This window comes from Haliaeetus leucocephalus, unplaced genomic scaffold, assembly GCF_000737465.1.
Source record: "Haliaeetus leucocephalus isolate CR32 unplaced genomic scaffold, Haliaeetus_leucocephalus-4.0 Scaffold587, whole genome shotgun sequence".
Taxonomy (NCBI): Eukaryota; Metazoa; Chordata; class Aves; order Accipitriformes; family Accipitridae; genus Haliaeetus; species Haliaeetus leucocephalus.
The window spans coordinates 3,740,956-3,765,918 of NW_010973023.1; the positions used below are offsets into that span (position 1 = coordinate 3,740,956).

General features: G+C 44.5%; 1 protein-coding gene across 1 annotated transcript; it reads right to left on the reverse strand.

The window, feature by feature from the left end:
• Positions 1-13,471: 13,471 nt before the first annotated feature.
• On the reverse strand, positions 13,472-24,825 carry FAM69C (family with sequence similarity 69, member C). The gene is made up of 4 exons (XM_010577926.1): positions 24,640-24,825; positions 18,554-19,231; positions 14,584-14,748; positions 13,472-13,891 (listed from the first exon to the last, which is right to left on the reverse strand). The coding sequence occupies exons 1-4, from the start codon at positions 24,823-24,825 to the stop codon at positions 13,676-13,678; spliced, it is 1,245 nt and encodes a 414-aa protein (XP_010576228.1). The 3' UTR covers positions 13,472-13,675.
• Positions 24,826-24,963: the final 138 nt, after the last annotated feature.

Below are 24,963 nucleotides of genomic sequence, written 5' to 3' on the forward strand. Positions count from 1 at the left end.
AATCCAAATAACAGTCTAGCTACTCCTTTTTCTCTCTAAACATCATTACAAATGAGAGCTGTCAGTAGCAAAGCCCTGCTTTGTAGAGGTATTGCTCGAGGATAAATGCATTAATGTTTGTGGGGTTCTCAGCCTCTGTGTCCTGGGGGCTGTGACAGTGACAGAAGCAATCGGCAATTCAAGCGTGGGAAAATACTAAAACGTGAAAAAAATCCAAATCAATAGGTTACCTTCATGTGATTTGGAGGTAGGGTATTTGTCGGGTCTTTTAGAAGTTGACTGTGAACTTGTTTATCGGGATAGCCCAGCCTGTAACACAGCTAACCCTCTGCACAGCTGCAGGCTCAGTTGTGGTGGTGAAGGGGACCTGCTGGGTTGGCCCCTGGGGTGTAGGGGATACAGAGATGACCCTGTGCTTGGTAAGAACTGGGCATGTAAAAACTCCCCTAGGCCATAGGAATGAGGTTTTGAACCACTGAGGCTTGATTAAAGCCTGAAAGGCATATTTTTTGTAGGCTATTTTGATTTTGTTTTTTAAGGAAGGCCAAACCCTCAGGAAGTTTGCTGTTAGATTTTACCTGCTTATTTCTCATTATTAAAAATAAATTTACTTTTCTGCTCCAAGGTAACAAGTAACAAATATGAGGTAGCGCAATACAAATACAATGTCAGAGCACAACTTGACTGTGTAATTTCACTTGCGACGCTAGACGAGATGTTAGTCTGTCACTAGAACGATGCCAGATTGCAGCCAGTGAGGATCTGACTGCTAATTTTCTTCTCCCAATGGTCTGTACTATTTTGAAAGGAAGTGTTCTTTAATGAAAATTCCATTATTATTCCCTTTCACTACCATTAGCTAAGAAGGTTCCATTTACTTTATTAAAAAATCATTTTTCAAATAAACTTATTCTGACATTTTCTTGTCCTGATGATGAGAAAAATCTCTGAATAATGTGAGAGGAATAAAAACGTGCTGCCTTTCTTTTTTTACATAAGGAATATATTGCAAAAGATGCTTACCAGCTCCACCAGAACTGGTTTTGTGAGAGCATTTGTGGCTTTCCTCATAGCAGGGCTGTTAGACAACTGTTCTGACTTGGAGTGCCTCCCTGACATGTCCCATTTGATAACTGCACAGCCAGCTTAAAATGTTCAGCGCCAGATTCTCAGACTGTGTAAAAAGCCCCGGCTCCATTCACTTCACTGGAGATGTGTCTCTTTACACCAGCTGGCATAGTGTGAAATGGAGCTATTGGCCACAAAGGGAAGAGGATATGAAATGTCGGAGAGGCAGCCACTGACGAATAGATTATATTTGACAACAAAAGAGGAGCAGAATGAAATCTCTATTACTTTTTTCAATGCTGCTATTAAATGCTCTTCCACTAACTAATGCCACAAATCTTCTTTTTCCTCCCAGAAGCAGCAGGCTTGTGTTAGCAAAGATGACAATTTATAATGTGCTAACAATTTCTGAGGACCCTTCTAAGGAAAGTCTTAAGGTAACTCTCAGATATTTGCAGGTTGCTACAAAATTAGACCAAAGATCAGCAAGTATTCATCCCGGATGTTAAAAAGTCAAAATGTTGTTGTCAGTGGTAACAAAACGGCTCACAGCCGAACTCCTGGGAGGCCTGTGCACCTACTGAAGAGAGTTTGACAGGCTGCTTTGCTGTGGCCCCACCACGTTCTGGTCCAAGACAATAAAGCCCCGGGGTGCACCATAGATGCAGCAATTCATGCCAGTGATTTCCAGCTGCTTACTGGGTGGATGACAATATCCCTAATTCTCAGCAACAAGCCTTTTCTCTCTTTTTAAGCTCCCTGATTCAGAGGACCTGGTTTTGTTTTCTTTTTAGCAGATGCCATTCTCTGTTTCTTCTGCCATGCAGCAAAGAACACACTGCTGATTAGAAAATAAAGGTTTTTATTGCCTCCTCTCTGCAAATGTGATAAGGTATGACAAAGTATACATGACCTTTACCTTTTCTGGCATTCTGACGAGCTGCCTTTATGTTTTTTTGGCAGTCCGAGCTGCCCCCTCACTGCAATGGAAGTGGAAGATGAGGCAGGAGCATCCGTGGCTGCAGTCAGCTGGATGTCATTCCAGCTTCAAGCAGAGGAGGAATCCCAACCTGCCCGAGCTTGTTCCTACCTAGCAACCCATGGGATGTATTCAGTTCTCTCCTTCACCTGATATGGGTCAGATTTATGAAGAATTACTATTTTTGCAGCACTGCAAGAGGTCAATTTCAAGGTCTCCAGCGCTGTTTTATTAATGAAAACTAAAATGGTTGAAAACTGTGCTAATTAGGAAATCTTAACAGCCTTTCACTTAATCCTCAGATCTGTTGTAGGTCATGTGTGGGGGAATATGGTTTCATACAATTATGAATTAATGAGGAGTATGCTATTAGTGACAATGAACTCTTTGTGGTTTATGCTTTACTGAAGAATATTTTTTAAAAGAAGACTTTGTGCTCTCAGGGCAATTTATGTTGGAACAAGAGTATCTATAAACTGCAGGTGTCTCATTAAATTCTGCTGGTGATTAGAAGAAGCAGCCATGTGCAGAGATGTTCATCAGGGGCTCCATGATTTGTGTTGTCATGCTCGGTTTTTCCCTAATAGCTACACACTATTTAGCATTGATGCTCAGCTGCTGTGAGCAGAACTCTGCAAAAATAGTTGGTTTCCATTCAGAAGCGAATGGCATCGAGCCAGCTATTGATTTATAGGCTGACACATACCCCTTTATAATGACCGTGTGAACGTTTGCTACTTACCTGTTACCTTTCTTCAGGAGTACATTAAAAATAATTTTCCACTTGATAAACGGAAGCACGCAGCATGGTATTTTTACTGGTCATTTTCATAGAGAGATCTGCAAAGGGCTGCTTTGTACAATTGCGCTGAAAAGAGAGGGAGGTTGAGAAAGTTTGTCAGTATTCCCAGTTCTGGTTAAATGGTTTGGCCTGCAGGCAAGATGGATACATGCCCATTTCTTCCTAGCATCGACATGTGTTTGAAAACAGCAACTTGGCATAATGCTTTAAAAAAAAACCCCAACCCTAAATACAAAGCAACAACCCTTTTTTATCTGCCACTTATACTACTTCTTTGGGGAGAAAAAGCAATAATATTCAAGCTTCTAACAATAGTGATATATTATTTAGAATCTTGCTATGTCTTCTTCATCTGAACAACCGAAAGGCATTTATTTTTGTATTTCTGCATAATTTATTTTATAATTCTCTGCTAGTTACATGACAGCTACTTTTTAAAATCTTCGTACCACCTGTGCTTGGCTGGTCTCTTTTTGTCCTTAATCTTGCAATTATGTCTAAGATAAAGGAGGAGCAGTGAGGTTTTCTCAGCACTGAGGTTCTGTTTGGGAGGAAGAACCTAGGTTACACCAAAGGGCCCCAAACTATTGGGCTTAATTCTGATTTTTTCTCATGTGGAGGTCTTGCAGTGGACATAGATTATACGGATAACCACTCTTGCCCCTGAAAGTCTTTTGCAGAGCAGGCCAGAGGGTTCCAAATGTGAATGGAAACTCAGGCATTGTTTATTACCCTGGTCCTGTCCAGCACCTGGCACAATGAAGCCCTTATCCACTTAGCCTAATAGAGACGACAAAATGTTTAAACCTTGATCATATCGTCCTCGACCTTCAGATGGAGATTAAGTCTTGGGATTCAAGAATTTTGCAAACGATTCATCCTGTTGGCAATGCAGCTCTGCAGTTCCTTGGCATTCATGAAACTGTTGTTTCCCCATTCCTCAGCTTCCTCAGAACCAGAGCTGGCTTTGGCTAGGCCAGAGTGCGAAATCTGCGCTTCAGCTTAGAGTGGAAGATGCCTGCAAACAACTGGATGGGGCACTTGCTAGATAGAGACCAACTATGTGTTTTTGTTTCCTTCACATAAAGAACAGCCACAGTTACAAGAAACATTTGGGTATTTTGAGTAATAATAGTTAAGAAAGACCATTATGCTTCTCTGATTTTTAAACTGTGGTTGACATCTTTGAAAGACTGCATGCTGACACTGAGACATGGAGGTCACCTAGGCTGGCCTCCTGCTCAGAGGAGGCCCAATTAGACTGGATTTCTCAGGACCTTGTCCTGTCAAGCTTGAATATCTCCAGGGAAGGAAATTCCACAACCTCGCTGGGACCCTGTTCCAGTGCTTGACCCTCTTCACAGTATAAAACTTTTTCTTAATACTGAGTTGGAATTTCCCACGTGCCAGCTTGCGCCTGTTGCCTCTCATCCTACTACCACGCGCTTCCAAGAAGAGTTTGGCTTCATCTTCTTTACACGCTCCAGTTAGCTGTACACAGCAGTCGCTTCTTAAGGCTAAACAAGCCCAGTGGTCTCGGCTCCTTCTCATAATAATCTTCCCTATTCCTATGCAAGAGAGAGGCTGTATTTTTTTGGTATGGCTTTCTTCTTCTAATGAAAAGACACTGCTATCTTCTGCTTTTAATAGCTCTTCATAGTACCAGAAGTGTCCACAGAGATACATACAAGCCCTTTAAAAGCCCGTACCTATTGATTTGGCATTGCTCCAGCTCTGCTCCACACTCCAGCATCATTGCAGCTTGAGAACACGCACTCAGAGCAGCTAGTTTAAATATTTATAGCCATGTAGTTGCACACTCCAGCTACCAGACTTTTATCCAAATGCCCTAGCAGGTGTGTGTGCCTGCACTGAAATTCCTGTTGCTTCCAGAGGCGGCATCTGACCTGGCTGACAGCTTTGTGAACTCCTGGACTACAAATTAAACACAGCCTTGCTGTGCTTTGCTGTCTGTAATATGAAAGGATGGAGCCCAGCAAATTCTTTCTCTTCCTTTACGCTTTCCAGAAAAACTGCCTTATTTTGTAGTGATTATTCAGACAATTCTTATCTGTTTCCCACATGGAAAAGCAGATAGCATTAAATCCACCCCTACAGTCTTTTTTGCAGTGGGCTACATTACGAGAGTAGGTCTTTCTCAGCAAAGTTTGTGTGAGGCTGTCAAAATCCTGGAGCTGTGGGAACGGGGCGAAATCAATAGACGAGGAACTTCCATGGTACGGCCTTTGTTTTGTGTTCTTTCACTGCCTTTCTTGACATGAATGCGGCGTTCCTCCGAGGGATGGGAACGGCTCTTGCAGCCCGTACCAGAGGAGCAGGAGGGCGAGCGGTGGGGTGAACTCCCCACCCAGCGCCCCACCATTGTGCCAGGACTGGGAAGGGCCCCAGTTAGGAGAGAGACTTTCCTGGAGGAGACACCTCAGGACTGGGAACGGTGCTGGAGACTCGCCCTCCAGCACGCTGTGAGGATCCATTAGCAAAGCGGCTTTATTTCCCAGTGACCTTGCACTCAAGGACCGGGAGAGTGAACGCTCATAACTCATTGCCTAACGACCAGCACTATCGGAGGAGAGGGGCTGAGCTACAGCCTTCAACCAGCAGGTTGGCCGATCTATCTGCTTGCTGTCCAGGTGCCGGAGAGAAGAAGAACCCATGCCCCCGAGCTCCCTGCCCGGCCCTAGAGCCCAGAGGAGGTAGCTGGCCACCGCCGGCGTGCCAGACGCCACTGCCGAGCCAGGAGTGATAACGATGGACAGTGCCATGGTCCTTGAGGAGCATCCCCGGATGGCTTCTGAGATGGCGGAGCTGTGCGTCACCCTTTCCGCAAAGATTTCGGCTAGGGAAAGAAAAAAGCTCTTGGCTGTAGCGTAACTTCTGTATTCTCCTATTTATTAAATAAGCTTATTGCCAACATTACTGCTCCCTCTGCCCATTTAAAACGCAAGGAGCTCCAGCTCTCCCACTGATGTGAATCAAGAGCACGCACCGAAATGCCAGTGAGTTATGCTGGTGTAAATCCAACGTGAGCCTTGAAACATGCTAATATCACATGTGAATTCACGTAAGTGCGTATGCAAGGGAAAACGAACGCAAAAAGAATGAGGTGGGACTGAAGATCTGTCCCTGCTATTTACTGAGTCCATTTGCAGGCATTTCAGTAGTGCTTATCACTGTCCTGTCCGGCTTCTGGCTTCATTTCTTCACTTTTGAGAGGTATCTACTGAAATGGCAATGGAAATTCACGCAGTATGCTTGCATTATCTAATGCCTCTTCAGCGATATTGCTTTGGCTAATATAATACTGTTCAACCAATATTTTCTAAGACTTGGAGACTAGAATGTGATCCAACAAATTTAACTCTTTAATCACTTAAGAAAGCTCAGTGAAATCAATGGGTAAAAATGCAGAATTTGATTAAGCATTCCATTAAGTTTTCATTATTTCTCTACACTGTGTGATACTCATTCACGTTGCTAATTACTCCTGCATTTTCCCAATTTCTGTAGAATGCAATAGGAAAAATAAAAACACTGACCATTTGTGGACTCTTCACAATAGCATTGGGCAATTGCAAATGCACTCAGCATTTGTTACATGAAGTTACAGTTCAACAAACAGATGCGAGCGTATCTGTGTGCGCATACACTGCCTTTACTCCACAAACAATTGAACATGATGGCTAAAAGAAAGACCACGGATATAAGTTTGTAAGGGTTGTTTTTTGTTCCTCTATGCTCCGGTCCAGGTACACAGTTTCGCCAAGAGTCAGTTGTAGACTTAATCCACATGAAAGCATATCTGAACATAATTTTGGCAAAGCACTTACTTGTACATATGTAATCTATAATCAGATAGGATAGTACTGGTATCGTTCCATTAAAAGCAAAATTCTGAACACTGGAGTAATTACATGGATATTTATTTAGTTATTGTTAGATATTGATTCCATTAATCAGGCCTTGGTTTCATGTAACAAGTATTTAGCCACTGATAACTCTCTGCAAGATTTGAATGGTGCATAACAACCCTTGAACAAGAGAAGAAAATGACTTTTGGGAACCTGTATTTTTCCAGATATTCACTTTGTAGGGATAATGGAAAAAAATCCATTTCCTAAGGACAAAGACACAACCTAAATGTCTGACATAGAAATGGGAAAGAAGTAATTGGCATACTTGTGAAATTTGGAGTAGTCAACACGTTCTGCTTTTTTAATTTTCTTTAGAATGGGAAAGGAGCAGAGGGCTTTAGATTATGCAAATACAGACAAATGTTAATTCACAAATGTACGTGGAATATTGGTTGAAACATCTATTTTTTCAGCTACTTACATTTAGCCAGAGGAGCTCTTCTTTAGAAATAAAAATTAACCTCTGTTCTTTCCTGCAGCTTCGCATGTCGTACCTTTAAGAGAATGAACCCACCCTGAACTCGATGCAGTTTGGTCTTTTCCTGCTGTAGCACGAACCTTGGAGAGATTATAACCAATTTAAGCAAGATGGGGGATTCTGTTTCTAACTAGCTACAAGCAAACCGCTAAGGAACCAGCAAGGGAAAATGAGAGGTATTCACAATAGTCTCCAGCTTGGATTACATGTATCTTGAAAGCACTAGCAGCAGATGCTTGTGGAAGTGATTATGCACTGGATCATATGCACATCCTTCTGGCGGCCGTCACCACTTAGGCGCATTTGTAGTGTAGGAAAAAAACCCTCCAGTTTACAGAAAAAGGAGCTCAAAGTATATTGCAGAAGGCACCAATAATCACAGAGTTTGAAGGAGCTCAGCAATCGCTCTGCTGCGCGGGGGCCCAAGCCTGCGGGATCAAAACTTTAAACAAACCGCAGGATTATGGATCATAGCCTTTCAGGGATTTCAACATTTTGCCGTACTTTCATTTATAGACATAATGACACTTTTATTGAGAAAAGCACTCTTTTCTCCTTTTTTGGCTGACATAGGCTGTTACTAATTAGGGCCGTTTTCTGCATTTATGCAAATAGTAGTTCTAAAAGCTTTTGTTAAGTTATTTTACTCTGTCTAGCCTTTAGGCTGCAGATATCATTATACAGCTCCGCAGTCTACTTGACAGATCCTTAGACACATACAACAAATGGCTTTGGAGATGCCTGCACTATATCCCGTGTGCTGCTGTTCTTTTTTATTTTCAAGAACTACAATAGAAATGTTTGGGATTTTTTTCCCAATCAATTTATTGACGTTCTCTGAATTTTCAGTATGGGGTCTCTTATTAGCTTTGGTTCTGAGTCTGGATTCTTATTCTTCCAGGCAAGTCATTCTCTGCCTCTCTACGTGTTGCTGCCTTTTTCTGCTACTAAAAGCCTAGTAGCCTTCCTCCTGATTTCACTGAGGATCCAAGGAAGTGGCAGCAACCGAGGCTTCTGCAGCATGACTCTGCTTATTGCTTGGACTCGCTGCAGGTCAGCCCTGACAGTGGGATTTCATCATTCATCTGTACTAGGCTTCCAAGAGCATCTGCCAAGATAGCTAATCTGATTGTGTGCTTCCACTGATACCGGTTATGGGGTTTCTTTACAGTTGGTTCTCCAGATGTGTAAAGGCTCCAATGTTATAGCCTAATACTCATTAAAAGCTGTAATTTATCACCTTCCTGTCCATTACATACAACAATATGATCTACTGAAAGACAGGCAACATGGCATGTGGCTTCTTTAATTCCTTTTTTTTTTTTTTAAGAAAAACTACATTAAAAAAAAAATAGGGCAGCTTGAGTCTACACTTTTTAACAAAGGAAAAAGAAAATCAGTGAGGAGTCCTTAACTCCTTCAAGTTTTTGATCCCATTTTTCACCTGTAGGAAGTGTTTCGTTCAGTCAACATTTCTAATCGAAAGAAAACAAACCCTTCCCTCTCTTCTCTCCCAGTACCGAATATCTGTTGTTATTTCCAGTGCTCCCTCCAGCAATGTATCTGAATGCTCTCAGCGGAGGGGGGGCTCCGTGAATTCATGCTAGGCAGTAGTAGTCTCTATATGAAAAACTGTGGCTATAGCAATGACCTGCTGTTCTGGGTTAGTCACTGTCAAGTCAACCTCAAAACACAAGGGAGACCACGTAAGTCCTTTGGGACAAGGCGTTTTGCTGTTTCACATCACCCTAGTGCAGGACTATTGCTTGCGGATGTTTTTGCAGAGCATACAATGCCAGTTGGAGAAAAATCTGTGTTTAAGAAGTAGTTGTTCTGTGAAAATCTTGCAGAAAGGGTTGAATTTATCTTTCCTAAAGATTATGAAGTAGACCTCCAACTGGACTCATGTCTTGTAAAATGTGGGAATAGACAGTGTATTTAGATTATTGCAGAGCTGAAGCACATGCTGCTAACCAAGATGCAAAGAAGGAATAAACAATGACTTAATGCCATTCCTGTTTCACAGAGAGCCATAAATATGGGGAGAAAGTTGCTGAGTAAGGCACTAATGCAGCAAGTGGTAGAAATGAATCAAGAGGTAGTGCCACTTTTATAGGGCGAAAAGGATTCAGGAACAGACTGACCAAGCAAAGAGATGGGGCTGAGATCAATTGAATGGGAACAGCCGCCTTGGATTAAGTGGCCATTCCCAGTGCAGCCAAATGCTACTAGTGAACCTATATAAGAGGAGTCATCTTTTATATGGAGAGGATGAACAGTGTGAAGAATCTTATGCAGTCTATGATTTTGCAAAGCTGCGGTGAACTGGATACCAAACAGGGATGCCAGTAGGCAGGAGCTTTGGAGATACCTGAAAGTGAGAGAAATCAGGCAGAAGCCATTGCAGCCCAGGTTAAGATCACAAACAGTACGCAGAAATGAAGTGGGAAGCAAAGGTGACTTAAAAAACTATATATGGACCTCCTCTTTTCCAGATCTGACCACTGGGGCTGGGTGAAAAAGTCTCTGCAAAAGATTTTGAGCTTTCATGAAATTTCTCATCTGAATTGGGATGAAAACTAAACATCAGAAAGTGATGAGGGTACTAACAAGCTTCACTGTGCAGACCAGAAGAAACACTGGGTTTAAAATTGTGATTAATTTCAACCTTCATCTTTTTATTTTGCAACCCTTTTCAGTATAAATTAACTAAAACTGGGAAAATAACTTGCAGATTTTTCCATATAGAAACTGGCAAAACTGAGTATGTTAGACATTTTCAAAATTGACTTAAAAGCATTTTAAATTGAGGGGTTTGGTGTCTTGTTTTTTTTTTTAATTAGACTCTTGTAGAGCATGATGTAATTTTTGACAACTCTTCTGGCCATACCCCAGCACTGTTTCATGGCAGAATTTCCCAGCTATCGCTGCTGGCTGTCATATTGCAACAAACTCTACCAAAGGCCTGGATTCAACAGCACACAGGACTCTCGTTCAATACACACCTGACCTGGCCGTGCTCTCTGAAGTACGTGCCAGCTGGGCATCTCTTTATGCCAGGGCTCTTTCTGGTGGGCAGTGCTGCCAAGGCAGTACGGAAAGGGCTTTGTTGGAAGGGACGTGTGAGCCTGGTTCTTCATTGTCCAACACCTTAAAGCACAGGTGTAAAATAATGCAGTTTGCACTAAACCAGTGTCTTCATTTTCTTTTCTTTCGCTCCCAGGGAGATAAAGGCATGACTCCTGTTTTATTCCTGTTTTGGTCACAGGTACCTGTGCTAAATAAGTTGGAATATTTAATTTGCTTCACTGGTAGTGTTTTTCTCTCCCGTTTCCCAGGTTTGAGTGACTTTACAAGGTGCATGGGGGGCGGTGAAGAATCAGGTTCACATAGCCCGTCAGATTCTCCTTGTTTTTCCACTCACCAGTGAAGGCGTACCAAAGGCAGCCGGAGCCGGCTGCATCAGTGATACGCAACCTCACAGCCCAGCCAAGTATAAATAACCCATTTGTGTTGCTCTTGAGAGGTTTCTGAGGATTATTCTCTGTATTCTGAAAAGAAGAAGTGAAACCTAACAACCTGGGAAAGTGTGTGGTGTGGGGGAAGGAGGTCCCTGCCAGGTGGAGGTGGCTGCAGTGTTTTTTCCACCCGTTTTAAAACTGAAACATCACATCCAGCAGAAATTTAGCCTGTTTGAAAGACAAACCTGAAAATGGGAAGGGGACCCCGGCTGCGGTGGGCTGTGACAGTGCCGCAACGCACTGGGTGTCGGCATGAGCCTTGCTTTTCCCTGATGGTACCCTCTGGCCTTGGGAAGGAGGAAAGAATTAACGGGACCGAGGGAACCAAGACAGCGATAATGTTTGGGGTATATACTGGGTCACTCCTGAGCTAGCAAGGATCGGTGCCTTCAGCAGGGGGGTCATGCGGGGAACACATGAACCCCGATGGCACCACCGGGCTCTGTAGCATCATTTGCACAGTTGGAGGTCTCTGTGTCGTGCCTTCCCTCCCCAGGGGACCCCACGGATTTGCACATGTAAGGTAAAGGGGAGTCACCTATCCCCGTGTCTCCGAAGGGTGGATTTTGTTGTAAGGGGGTCACAAGAGCACAAATACTAGCTGGTAATAACAGAATCACTGGACTTGGAGATAAAAGGCTACCTCAAGGCAGGATCATCGACGTAACTGCACATACCTCGTTCCTGACAGGCACTCACTCTTGCCTGTAGTTAAAAAATCACAACTTAGGAAGTTTTTCCAAATGATCTGTGCCATATCTCCACCGTTCCTTACTATTAGAAAGCCTGTAACAAATGTCTAGCCTGAATTGTCCTTGCTACAATTTAAGCTCATTGCTTGCCATATCCACCAAGGAAATCTGGACAGGGCAGTTCTCTCCTACTCTCTTTTTATCAGCCTCTTTCTGTTTCTGAAGAGTGTAACCACGCTTCTCTTCAGTCTCCCTCACAGTAAATGCCAGTTTATTCAATCTTACATCATAAAGCATGTTTTCACAAAGTGGGCCATATTTTTTACTTCATTTTTCCTATTTCTCCTTCGCCTCTTTTTCCTTATCCACTCTCTACCTGATGCTTTATCTGTCCCCAGCCCTTTACCATAATCTGATTCTATCCTTAATTATTTTCTCCTCTATCAATTTCACAACTTTGCAACAGGGCTTGTTCTGAATTTGGGTTTCTTCTGGTTCTTCTTTGCCTTCCTGCTTTTGCAAAGGATGATCTTAAAGTAGTGAAATATTGCCTGTCTCCCTGGTTAGAGGAGAAGCACAGACTGAGCACAACTTTACCAGCCAGCAGCTCCTAAGCTGTAGCTCCGGCTTAGCAGCAGCTTCTCTTCAGTACAGCCCCAGGCAAGGCAGCCGACCTTGCCCTCACTGTGAGCTTCTTGAGGGCTTGCATGATTTTTAAAATTATGGTAGTTTATTGCAAGAAATAGAAAAAAAACTAGCACTAGTCTGAAAATTTGAGCTAGTTTTGGATAAGTGTCAGGGTCTCCTAAGCAGCTCACATTTTTCTGGTCACAGGCAGTCTTTGACACCACTTTAAAGAACCACTCCAGAAACTGGAAGTTTATGTATAATTAGTGCTCAAGGGCTTCAGGGCTGTCATATGGTTGACGGATACGAAGACAAAAAAGATTAGGTACTGTTATGTGTCTCACATCCACAAACCAGTATTGTCAGTCTTAATATTGAAGAGTCGTCCTGAGCTGAGGGGCTGTCACAGGCTGTCATTCTTTTCTGTTTGTGGAGTTTTTAATGTCTTCATGCCAAAACCAGCTCAGGGGTATATTGCCCAGTATTGGACCAAAACACATGCAGTGTCTTCTGAACCTGTGTGTTAGATTCTCCAGCCACAGCTACACATGCTTGAAAAGCAAAGTTAATGATTTTAAGTTAATCTAGGGATCTTTATTTATGTAACTGATTGCAAGATAATGAATTCTTACAAAAAATTTCCTTTTGTTCATTAAAAAAATACTGTGTAAGAAAACACCAGGTCTGGATATTTTTCTGTTCAGTGCAAGCGACAGACTGTTGGCATTCCTGGGTAAATCTGCTCTCTGGCAAAGGAGTGCTTCTTATCAAGTGCTCTGATGTACAAGTGCCTGAGGGCTTGTTCACATGGCAAAATTCAGTGGCATTATTCATACCGCTCCACTGCAGAATATGAGTGCCCACATGGGAACTCAGCAAGGGTATCATTATTTTGCTCTAGAAAAGTCCTAAGTACCTTCATACAGTTTCTCACCAGAAAGTTAGCCGTGGCACAGGTAATGCAACACACCAGAGAAAATGCATTTGGGGACATCAGAAAGGACTGCTTTGTATAAAAGAAACTCTTCATTTCTGTGACAATACATTTCCCTATTTGACATTGTTTTTTCACACAGAGCACTCTGTCCCTACTTTAAAAAAACTTATTCTACGGAGAAATTAAAACAAACGCCATTCATGTACTTGTCCACACCCCCCCACCCACTGCTTTGATTATTGATACTAGTTTTGCTGCACTTACTTACACTTTTCTTCTGTAAATGCATCCTCACTCTGAGCACCGCACTCAGATGCTACCTGAGCAGTGACTACAGCTCTTGGTAAGCCAACGATGTGCTGACTGCTGATGGAGAGGGCTAGAGCTAGCTCAGGAAAATAAGCAAGAACAGAATCCAGGTGATGTAAAACAATTTCACACTTGAAAGGATATTAACAGGAGGTGCTGCACCCGCAGCCATGAATTTCATTTGCATAGGAGAAAAACAATCTCTGTGCTGTAAATGTAATACAAGGGGTAGGAGAGATGGAAGAGAGAGAAAGAAGTCACAGACTGCCTCATACACAGCGTCCCTTAGCAGTGGCTGGGATGTGGCCCTTGCAGTTCTGCCTTTTGTGTCTACTCTGCCCTTTGCAGCTCTCGCTGAGTGACCCGAAGCAGGTGGTATAGCTCGGAGAGAGATTTCAGAGTCCTCTGGTGCCCGGCAGCGTCCACGTGCCCCGGCTCGGCGCACTCCTGCACAGCCTTCTGCAGCTGCAGCTGCAGGGGGAGGGAAACCAACGGTCCTCTGAGATTTGGGGAAAACCAGCGACGGAATATTTTGTCACAGATTACCTGAGGAAAGGGAAAAGAGCAGACTGTTGTCTTTCAGGAGCCACAACTAACGCCCTGCTGCTTCTCCAGGACTGTAGCAAAATGTCATCCGAATCCAAAACGCCCCCCCCAAGCCATTCAAAGAGGAAGGTATAGAAGAGGAGCACCCACAAAGGCTCTGCTCTACACCCTTCTTCTCAGACTGCTCTTGCACCTTCTGCTTAACAAGTGGCGAGGGTGAGGGGGGTGGGAGAAGCAGGCAAAGGGCTGCCAAGCTGCAGCTATGCCCCCCCCAGCCCCTCTGCAGCACTAGTGCCTCCCACCAGCAGAAGCGGGGTGAGCTGGAAGACACCTCACCCCAGGGCCGAGAGCCCCACGGACTCGTCTCTCCACTACATCTGCATGGACAGCCATGACTTTGCCATTAGTGGAGACAGTAACGCTAATCCCCTTCTCCTACGTCCTTCGCTCTCCTATCATCAGAGGCATTGGGCAAACAGCTGTACCACGAAAACAGGGCAAATAAACACCAGTGAATATAAAGATCTGTTTGCGTGCCCCCAGACGGGATTTCTAAACGGGGCTGGCACTTACGTGGCCACGTTTAAAAACCTGACTGCCTTCATCTCGCAGCCTTCTAGTACATACCGTGCATTTTATAGTCAATGTGATTTTAAAAGAAATGGATGCATAAAGCAGCTGTGTCTACTCACTTGCAAGTTGTTGTTGGCTCTCTGTGCTCCGCATTTTCTGATTTTCAGATTGCATTTTGAAAAGCAATCAAAAAAATTACAGTCTTCGTCTCCTGTGCAGTTCTGTTCGAGGATGTCCCTCATTTTGGGTTCAAAAAAGGCCATATCCACATCGATGGCCACCACCTGTGGATGAAAACAACCCATGAGAACTGGCACAGCACAGCCTGCGGGACACGGCTGAGCCAGCGTTCTTTGCTGCTCGCTTTTGGAAATGCTGTGCTGAGAGCATCTGCCAGCAGGGAACTGGAATCACAATGAAAGGGCTTTATTTCGCTTAACTGAGATGCAGTAGTCCTATGAATACCACTTTTAAAATGAAAACAGCCAATGCTTACGACACCAGGAAAGGGAAAACTATTTGTGGGCAGTATGTGTCCCTGGGGCCAACTGGACTGATTTGCCTTAAACTGGGAGTATCTAACTTGAAGATTGATCTACTTGTCATTGCAGCTTATGCAGATGGCACCTCTACCTTTTAATTTTATGATGGTGCAAAATTATCCACAGGCCAGACGGTATGATTTCAAATTCACCATTCAGACTAAACCCCTGACTTTATCATTGTGGAGAGGAGCAGTGGGATGCACAGCTCCTTCAAACCTGCCATTGCATTCTGTGGGTTTGCATCTGTTCAGAAAGAGACCCCTAAAGCTGTTGAAAGTTGGGACTGGCTTTGCCTGGTCCTGTTTGCAATCGTTTGACTCATTTATTGCACACAGTTCTTGTTCGGCTTGTCCAGAAATACAGTCTATAACAGAGTCCAGCCAGAAGTTGGTCTCAGCAGAAAAAGCGAGGACTGAAGGGATCAATCCATTTTCTCGCCCTGACACAAAGCTTGCAAAATAGTGAATATGCAGCACAAAGAGGTCTGCATTGCTGCTGCCCGTGCTAGGTTTGAGACCATTCTGGAAGTGAAGGGCTGTAGTCCCAGTTTCTGCCAGTGTCATTCCACCCATGAACACTTCACTTCTTAAAAAAAAATCACAGCAATAAACAGGGAAAGGAAGGAAGCCAGTAATGGGATGGCAGCTGCTTGACATGAGACAAACTGTGGGTGACCCCAGTGAACGCAGCCTGCCTTCAGCACGATGGATCAATCAGATCTGCGCTTAACACTTGACAGTCAGGGTCAGAGATGCTCCCTTGCAGGGGCTGACAAACATTTTCATGGAGGGAAATGTCTGGGACCTGGGCAAAGCAGAGTTACTTGGGCTCAAACGATAGCCTCATTTTTAAGATTTGACCTCCCAAATAACAGGGGAAGCTGAACTGTGTGGCTGGAGCAGCAGCTGGATCAACCCCAGGAACTAAAGATGTCTGGTCTGGTAGAAGGCCAAATAAACCTTCCACAGGCAAAAGAAAGAACACAGTCCAATCTTCATTTTATTCTACTCCTTTTTACCCAGGGAAAAATCTTAGAGAGATGAGGCATAGCTAAAAAACTCAAGTATTTTGAAGCTTCTTGGAGAGCTTGATAACGATGACGTAGCCTAAGGAATTTCACACGTTTGGACAGGCAGGTTTTTTCCTTTTCTTCTTTACTTCCTTAAGCTTTCTGCAGTTTTGCTGTTCACTTCTTTGGAGGAGAGACAGTAAAAGCGGTGCAGGGTTTCCCCAGTCCTGGGGTCACTGCATCAGCTCCCAGGTGGGGTCTCTGCCAGCACCGAGCACCTTTGACAATCTGATCAATTGCTGCGCTAGGAAAAACCACCCTCGTTCCCAAACGTGCGGCTGCCAAAGGGCTCAGTGGTTTCACTGACATTCATCTGTTACAAAAATGTGTGGGCATCCAGCCAGACCCTGTGAAGATAGATCTGGGTGATGCTCTACCTATAATCAGATACATTTTGGTGGGGTTTGTTATGATTATAATTGATGATGAAGGTACCTAAGGAAATGCAGGAAGGACCCAGCTTGGCTCCTGACCTGATTTAAAGTCATGTTTAAGGTGCTGTAATCTTTCTAGTTGTCTCCAAGGTGCTGGTAAAAGAGGAAGATCTCCAAGAGCCCTGTATATTCACCCAGACCTCCTTCCAACTCTGCACCTTCTGTAGCTCCGTGGCAGCTTAAAATTCCCCTGGATGATCTACCAGGCAGTGATGTCTCCCCTCCGTGCTGCAGGAACAGCATGTGAAGGCTGGAGTGATGGTTGGAGGCTTATCCCTACCGTTTCAAAACAATCTTCAAAGTAGAACTATTGCACTCCAGGCACATTTCTTTGGGCATTAGCAGTCTCACTACTGGGACGAGGAATAGTGGTACTGTTATGGATGTTTATTATTATCCTATACAGAGCACAAGAAACAAGCAAGTGAAAAAATTGCTTAAAACAAACATAAGGGACAAAGAGGAGGCTGCCTTGCTGTATCCCTGTTCTGGAACTGGTTGGTAAAAACCCCTAGGGTTTCTGCTTCTCACTTTCCTTCCTTCTTCACCGATCAGAAGCTCCCTGTGTCGTGTGTCTCCTCTCCACAGCTTTCTGACCGCGTGTATCTCCTGTCTTCCAGCCCAGTGGGGTGATAACAGGTGATACCTACAAGCTGTAAGTAATGGACAACTGGGAGAGCCATGTGTGAGGCAACTCACTTTTTTTTTTTTTAATGAATTCTCCTAGAAAATACTAAATTAGAGCACTTTCCTATACCAGAAGGTGACTGCTGTCTCTTTGGACCCCAGAAATCATGGGAAGATCCTGGAGAAGCAAGCCTCACCAAAAGGAATCGTAAGGGAAGACACATCCAGTATTCTTTCTCTTTTCCTAAATCAAATATCTTTTCCTGCAAGTAGGCTGTAAAACAGATGCTCTGGTGTGCGCTCAGCCACATGCAGTCACAGCCCTGCGTAACTGAAAAAGATGGGCAAAGCCTGCCTTGAGGAATCCCTGCCGTACCACACTTTGCCTAAGTACTGGTACGCTTGTTTTAGCTTCTTGCTGTAGCTCCTCACCCATTCCCTGTTCAGCTGCTGTACTGCACCTGAATAAACAATGGGAGGGAAGGGAAGGGTGAAGGGGAAGCACTCTAATTGCTCTTAATGGCTATATGCTTAGGCAATTTTTGTCTAGTGCTCTGAAGATGCGAGTGTTATATTAACACTCGGTGAGTACTGAAAATAGCATTAAAGTCCCTGAAAATGCTTTATAATGACTCAGAGTGCAGAAACTCCACTGATGTCACTGCAAATTGCGAGCCTGGTTCAAACACGTACTCACTGCACGGTGCCTCCAGTCGGTACACACAATTCCCACCAAAACCAGTGGAATTTCTGTCCGCAGAATGAACGCAAGATACATGCAGCAATGTGGTGCTGAGCTACATCACAACTTAGAAAACATGCATAGCTATGCAGGTCTAAGTTACGGCTGTACAATGAAAAGGCAAAGAGTAACAGTACCAGGGAGTTTCATGTCGCTGTCCTTGGATCATTTCCAGACCAGATAAGCTGAACACTAAAGCACAAATGTGCATGTTTGGATGTGGGGAGTTCCCCTTGTGTCAGGCCAAAGAATTCAGCCTTAGCTTTCAAATTCAAGCAGTTTCTCCTTTCAGCATCACTACCAAAAATAGTTGCCGTGACTCAAATTACAGCTCCGTTTACAGCTTTTGAGATGTTCTTGCCTTCAGGAGGTATCCCTCACCACATCCCAGGGACCCTGTCAGTACCGGTGCCTTTAAGGACATGAAACAACTCAGAACTGAGCAAGCAGTTCTCAAAACAAGCAGCAGGATTTACTGCTTTGAAACGTGGCTGCACATATTACAAAGACGAAAAGCAGTAGAGAATCTCCCCCGTCACTTGTAAATGCATTGTTTTTGCAAAAACTTGGCCAAAAGCTGTACGAGGAGGGAAGTGTCATTTTTCCACAGCCACTTTCAGACTAGAATTTGACCTCAAATTGCTGCAACACCACCCCAAAGACCCAACTTACCGTGAGATCATGCCTGATAGCGAAGTTTTCTGGTTTGATGTCACACAGGTGAAGTCGGTGAGAGAAATCGTTGTCAAAATGCTGCACCATGTCGAGAAAGCTGAGTGCAATGTCAATGATGGCTCTAACCCTGCTTCTGTGGCCAGCAAGGGAGGGACCGACCACATTTTCCAAGGGAAAAAGAGTTTTGTGCCAGGCATGTCCAGCTGTGAGATACTCCACAGCATAAAAGTGTCCACAAGAGCCAATAATTCGTAGCACGTGTTTGCTGAAGTCCTGCAGCAAACTGAAGTAGATATATTCTTCCTGCTGGAGCAAGGACCACATGCTGGCCACCTGTGCTTTCCAACGTGGTCCCTTCTTCCTTGTCCACAGAGGCCCCATGGAATTGTTAGACAGTTCTAGCCCCAGGACATTTTTGACCTCCAAGGCTACCATCAGCAGAAGCTCTGTTTCAGGAATATCCTGTGTTTCCACCTCCTCTAGCATACTGAGATGCTGGTAGCTGGAGAAGATTTCCTTTTTGGATTTCAGGATGATGGGCTGGCCTCTCCAGTCAGCCTGGATGACCTTCTTACCTCTGTCATAGTAAAGGCAGTGTTTGTACACCAGCTTCTGTGCCACACACAGGTCTTCACAGAGGTCACCAGTCAGGGCTCCGCTGCTGTAGTCAAGACACTGGAGTGAAAGAGCAGAATATTCGTAGCAGGACCATACACCCGTGGACCAATTATCAAGAATCAGCAATAGCCCTAAGCTCAAGAGTCTTGCAGCAGTCGTGGTACCGCAAGCACACACCTTCTGCAACTGTTGGGTTATTCAATGGTTTTTCAGAAGTCTCTAGAGACCTTTTACTAGGGCGAATCTTGCTTCAAAACAGGGACTCTTGGAATGGTAAAGGACAGGCTTTTGGGGGACAAGGAAATGGACTAGATAACCTGTTACTCTTAAGTTCTTGCCCCATATGAATTCAGTGAGACAAGCTTTGAACACCATTGGCTGTGCTATGTGAGATTCTGGGCTGGACCACTTTAAGGCACAGGAGATAACTTCCAGTGCAATTCAGGCCTTCTCTGGAAGGTTCAGGGCAGCATAACTTAGACATCCCCACTTAAACTGTAGGAAAATCCACAGGTAGCTGGATTGCTGGGACCTTCCGCAGCCGTGTGTGTTTCAACCTTGCACTCAACATGCCCTGAATGAAGCTGTAAGAACGTCCTTCTGCACTACCAGGAAACATAGAGGTTGCGCTCAAGGCCTCTTAGACCAAGAACTTTCAGAATTTTCAAATATATAAATGCTGTAGGACAAAATTATGTTTCCAGGTTTTATAGGTACTTAGCAGAAGTGACATTCTAATATGAATTAAATACTTATTTTTTTTAAATTGGAAAAAAATCAGCCCATGGAAACATGGGAACTGCTGCTTGATAGGTAAGTGGTCAGTGCAAATTCGTACAAGAACTGCAAGGATTCCCTCACCAGTCCTTCCTTCAATCCATAATTGTTTCCATACCATCATTTTCAAAAGTGTAGGCAGTCAATATATTCCTACGGGCATTCAGAAGTGCAGCTGCAGGGACTGCTTTGGGCGAATCAGTAGAGGGGATGGTCAGAGGTCTCTGGTGAAAGGGGAATAGACTGTGGTGGTGTAGAAAGCCAAACATCTGGGAGGCGGCTTGACAGTGTCAGCCGCCTTTGTTGCTTTCTGGCATTTGAACCTTCACTTAAACAAGCTGGCAGGTCCCCCTGCGTGTGGAGTACTTGCAACAGCTGCCTGACCCCCACCTCACTTGTGACTTGCTGTTACACACACAAGAAACACGATCATAAAATTCAAGTGATGTATTTTCTTAGGACGGTCTCTGTGTTGTGCACCAGAGGGATATGTTCCGATGCCAGGCAACATTCAGAGCCCAACCTTAAACAACACACTGGGGAGTGGGTGGAGGATGAAGTCCAAAATCCAGGAATGGTGATAAATTGACTGAAACGGCTCACTGAGGGCAGTTCAGACAGGCATAAAATTTATTTATACTCTGATGTTCTCACAGCCCCAACCAGAACATTCAATACCAGCACGGAGAGCCAGGTAGGCAAACTCTGAATGCCCTGACTCTGAGTCCAGAGTGGTGCGTATGTGTGAAACACACACAGCTGCATCCACATCCACATCAGGATGGTCAAGCAGACTCAGTGGGCTGTCCACAGACTTCAGAGCACACAGATCGATGTTCTTGCTTTTGAAAATCTACCCCTATGAATGCAATACAAATTTATTTTCCTTTTTTAAGTAGGAAGTGTAATTTTCTCAACAGAAGTAGTTTAGCAGTTCTTACCATCTGGAACTCTAAGCGATTTTAGAAAGATTACAAACAGAAGGAATTTGGGGGGTTTTGTTTGGAGTGCAGGCATAATCACTTTTTAAATCATTCCTCTCCTATTGAGAAGACCACACCCTAACTCTTCTTCTACTACAGTGAGAGAATATAGGACTTAGTTCTGTAACTGGGACCACATGGGTGAACACTTGCCCTATGGACAATTTTACTGTGGTCCATCAAGTTCACTCTTACAGGGTCTGTATGCATGGACCTCTTGCATCTAGAAGAACACATGCCCAGAGGACCTGCAGTCAAACATGTGAACATGCAGCTTATTTTCTTGTGTTGCCATCACGTCATTCTTAATGGCATTAATGAGGAAAAGTAGTTGTGGAAAAAATAGTCTCACTTACATTTCCCAGACATAGGAGATGAGTCATTTTTGAACCTGGCTGCTGTTTAGGACTTGTCCGCTCTTCCAGTTGAACCCATAAATCTTTGATTATTAACCTAGTATCTGACAAACAGTCTCAGAATCTGATTCTTCTTACACTGAACTTGCGTGGCGTTTTGCAAACGAGGATCTGTGAAACAGGACTTGACCAAGGAGTCCCTGGTCTCACAGTGATGAAACACAGATCAGCCTTCCAGTAGTAACATTCTCTGCTGGTCACCAATCCAAGCACGAATTTCAAAAAGGCTTCCTCAAATAAGCAATCAAGAAGTATGAACAATTTTCAAGCTGTCTCTCTTTACTCACAGAAGGTAGTGAGCCGTGAGTCACTCAATGGCTTTAAAATTCTCCTCAGATTCCCATTCATTATAACCTAGAAGGTCAGCAAAGACTGACTGCACCTTCATGCCCTTACTACCCCCCCCCCCCATTTTTCCAACCTTTAGTGTTTTATGCCATAAGCATAGTACACTAAGTAAGCTTAGCTCCCCAGCCCTCCCACTTTAATCCTTATTTTTTCAGCCCCCGGATGATTTGTGTGTTTTTATTCCCTCCCTGTTTCTTCTCTCGGTTTTCCCCTCCACCAACCTTAGAAGGACAGACATCAGAACTGAATGCTGTTGTCCAGTGCCGCAAAGACAGCCAACAGCCCTTCCCTAATTCTCTTTTTTGGAGACATTCAGGGATCGTATCGCCCTTTTAGGCACAGTTTGCACTGGTAATTCATGTTGAAGCAATTATTTGACCCCTACGTCCTTTCCAAAGTCATACAGTTTTACAAGACACTCTTCCACCCTATTGGCACAGCTTCTACTCTTGTGTACACCCCAGTGTACTATCTTGCATTTTACTATATTAAAACACATTTTGGTGGACTGAAAACATTTAACCAGGTGATTCAGATTACCCTGCCATGAAAAGATGGTCTATTTATTATTTTCCAACCCAGGAACCTTTGCACTAACTGCAGACTTCGCCATACAAGATTTTATATCGTCACGATGACTGCTGGTAAAAAGAAGAATCAATTCCCCAAAGAAATCTTCCAGAAAGGGTCCTCCACACTGCCATCCCTGTCTTAATGACTGCATTTTGAGATCTATCGATGAGACAGTTTTAAATCTACCTAATGAGTGCCCTTTGAATGCCACTAAGTGCCAGATTTTTGAAACTTAAATATGAAAGTGATACTAAGCCAAAAGCCTTACAGAAAAGCAGCTATACTACACAGAAATGCAAACACAAGCATGGTCTGAGCTCACTCATCTGTTTCTGTTTAAAATTGGCTACATAATTTTTAATATCCTTAGTACACTTATCAAGATAAGTTAAAAAAGCTGGGGTTAAATTCCTGTAAAAGTTTAAATTAACATAAACCCCACTAAGGATTTATATAAATTTAAATAACTTACTGTACCACCATCACTTTTGTGTAGATCAGGCCTGAGACTGAGTCCTGCCTTGTTATCAAGTACTTCTCCTCTGTAAATGCAATACTCAGCAAGGTTTTGGAAGGCATCAAAATTAATTGATTTCTCCAGAGAAAAGAGAAATTGATTGCTATGATTTAGTGTGTTCAGTGTAAATGAAGATGAGACCCGTGTTAGGAAAGAGTAAGTGGTTTTTTTGAGAGTTAAAATTGGTCTCTTCAAAATGTCCAGTGCTACTTCAGCCTTCCCAGTGCAGTACACATCTGCACAGATGCATATTTTGCTCCGAAGAAGGAAATAAGCCTTCAGAAATACCACTCACAAGGGTATACAACCGTGCAGTTTTCACCCACTTGCTTAAAATAGCTCATCTTATCTCCTACTGAAAATATGACAGATGATTAGTAAAACAGTTTTTCTCGCAAGTCAAATTTTGCTCAATAAGAGCCGTGAGACTCAAGCTATAAGATTATTTGTTTCGTAGATCAATTGCACTTTCTATAACTGCAAAACTCATGCCATGCTCCAAAGATGAATAAAGACTTATTTCAGGGCTGATGAAGACGAACTCATTTTCTAATCGTTCCACTAGAAGGACGATCCCTTTCTAACTTCATTCGGGACAACTGTCACTTACAAACCTTAACGATACTCCTGAAGACTCGCCTACAGAAACAGATGAGCACAGCGATCTCAGCTACCCTTCCTCTGGAAGGAGGCTCTGAATCTGAGCTATGCCCCAATGACAGAGACAACTTTCCGACCTTGTGCCTGAAATCTGATCCCCGCCTGAGCTTTTGAAGTCATGCCTAACGCTCTCCAAACTGAAGAACAGCGACAAGTCTCTGTCCGTTTACACATCCGAATGTGATGGCAAGGGCCTGGACCTCCCCGAGCTCGGTGGCTCCTTGCACCTCCAGACCCCTGTGCTCTTCCCAGCCACGTAAGGAGCAGGCAGGAGTCACTCCTTCAGCTTCAATCCCAAGCCCAGCTGTCCTTCAAGCTGACTGCTGGGGTGAGGAAACTGGATCTTGCTGCCATTAGAACCACGCTGTCAGCACCGCTGCCTATGGCTTCTCTTCCTTTATTGGACAGAATTTAGGGAAAATCTATGATCAGTTTTTGCTTGCTGCAGCAACAGGTCATTTAATTTCCATTAGGATTCCTCCCTTCCCACCTAACCATTGGCACTACAAATCCCTTAATCAAGAAACAGAACTGAACTCAAAGCATTAACCCATGCTGCTCATCTTCTCAAGTGTTTCCTACACAATTCTAAGCCTGTTTCCTTCTCTTCTTTTTTCTCTTTGCTTTTCTTCTTCTTTTTTTTTCTTTTCTTTTTTTCCATGGAGATTTTAATGAATATTTGCAAATCCTTTCTGGAACTTTGAATAACTACATCTTAAATGCCAACACCCCACCAGACGTAAAGGAGGCGTTACAAGCTGCCCGACATTTCTGAAAGACGACTTTTGCACAAACACCTTTTCGGCTCCATAAAAATAAAAAACCCCAAACAAACCCCCAAAACCCAAACCCAAAACAAAAAGCCAGCAGGAAGGTTCCCCCCCCAACCTCTTCAGACTACTTGCCCTTTCCAAAGCCCCTGGGGCAGCGCACCCACCTGCCCCGCTGCCTGCACCTGCCCTCGCCCTGGGAAGGGAAGGGAAAAGGGAAGGAGGGAAAAAGGGAAGGAGGGAAAAAGGGAAGGAGGCAGCCGCTCGCCCGCCGGCCCGGGCGCACCGGGGCCGCGCCGGGGATGCGGCACCTCCTGCGGGACGGAGCCGGGCAGGAGCCCGGGTCGGGGCAGCCCTGGGGGACTCGCCAGCCCCCGGGGGGATGCCCACTCCCCTCCCCGCGTCCCGCCGGGAGACGTACCAGCCTCGCCAGGATCCGGCGGCTCTTCTCGTCCGTGCAGCGCTCGGAGAAGACGCTCCTGTGGAGGAGGAAGAGCAAGGCGCTCACCACCAGCCAGCAGGCAGCCCAGAGGAGGAGGAGGAGCAGCAGGGTGCAGCGCCGCCAGATTTTGAGCCGCAGCCGCTTGAAGCCCGGGATGCCCCTCATCGTGGCGTCCGGGCTGCCTTCGGGCCGCCGTTTCAGCCGCTGCCGTCCCCAACCAGCGGCGGCCGGGGGGTCCCCGCTCCCCCACTCCCACGCCGGTCCCGCTCCCCGCCGGCGCCCATCGCCAAACGCCCCCGCCGC

Excerpts from the sequence above, each read along its gene's own strand:
- FAM69C (XM_010577926.1), bottom strand. The coding sequence starts at position 24,825 with ATGAGGGGCATCCCGGGCTTCAAGCGGCTGCGGCTCAAAATCTGGCGG. Across the intron at positions 14,749-18,553 it reads CTATCAGGCATGATCTCACG|GTGGTGGCCATCGATGTGGA; the intron begins GTAAGTTGGGTC and ends TTTCATCCACAG. Across the intron at positions 13,892-14,583 it reads GAGCCAACAACAACTTGCAA|GTAATCTGTGACAAAATATT; the intron begins GTGAGTAGACAC and ends CCCTTTCCTCAG.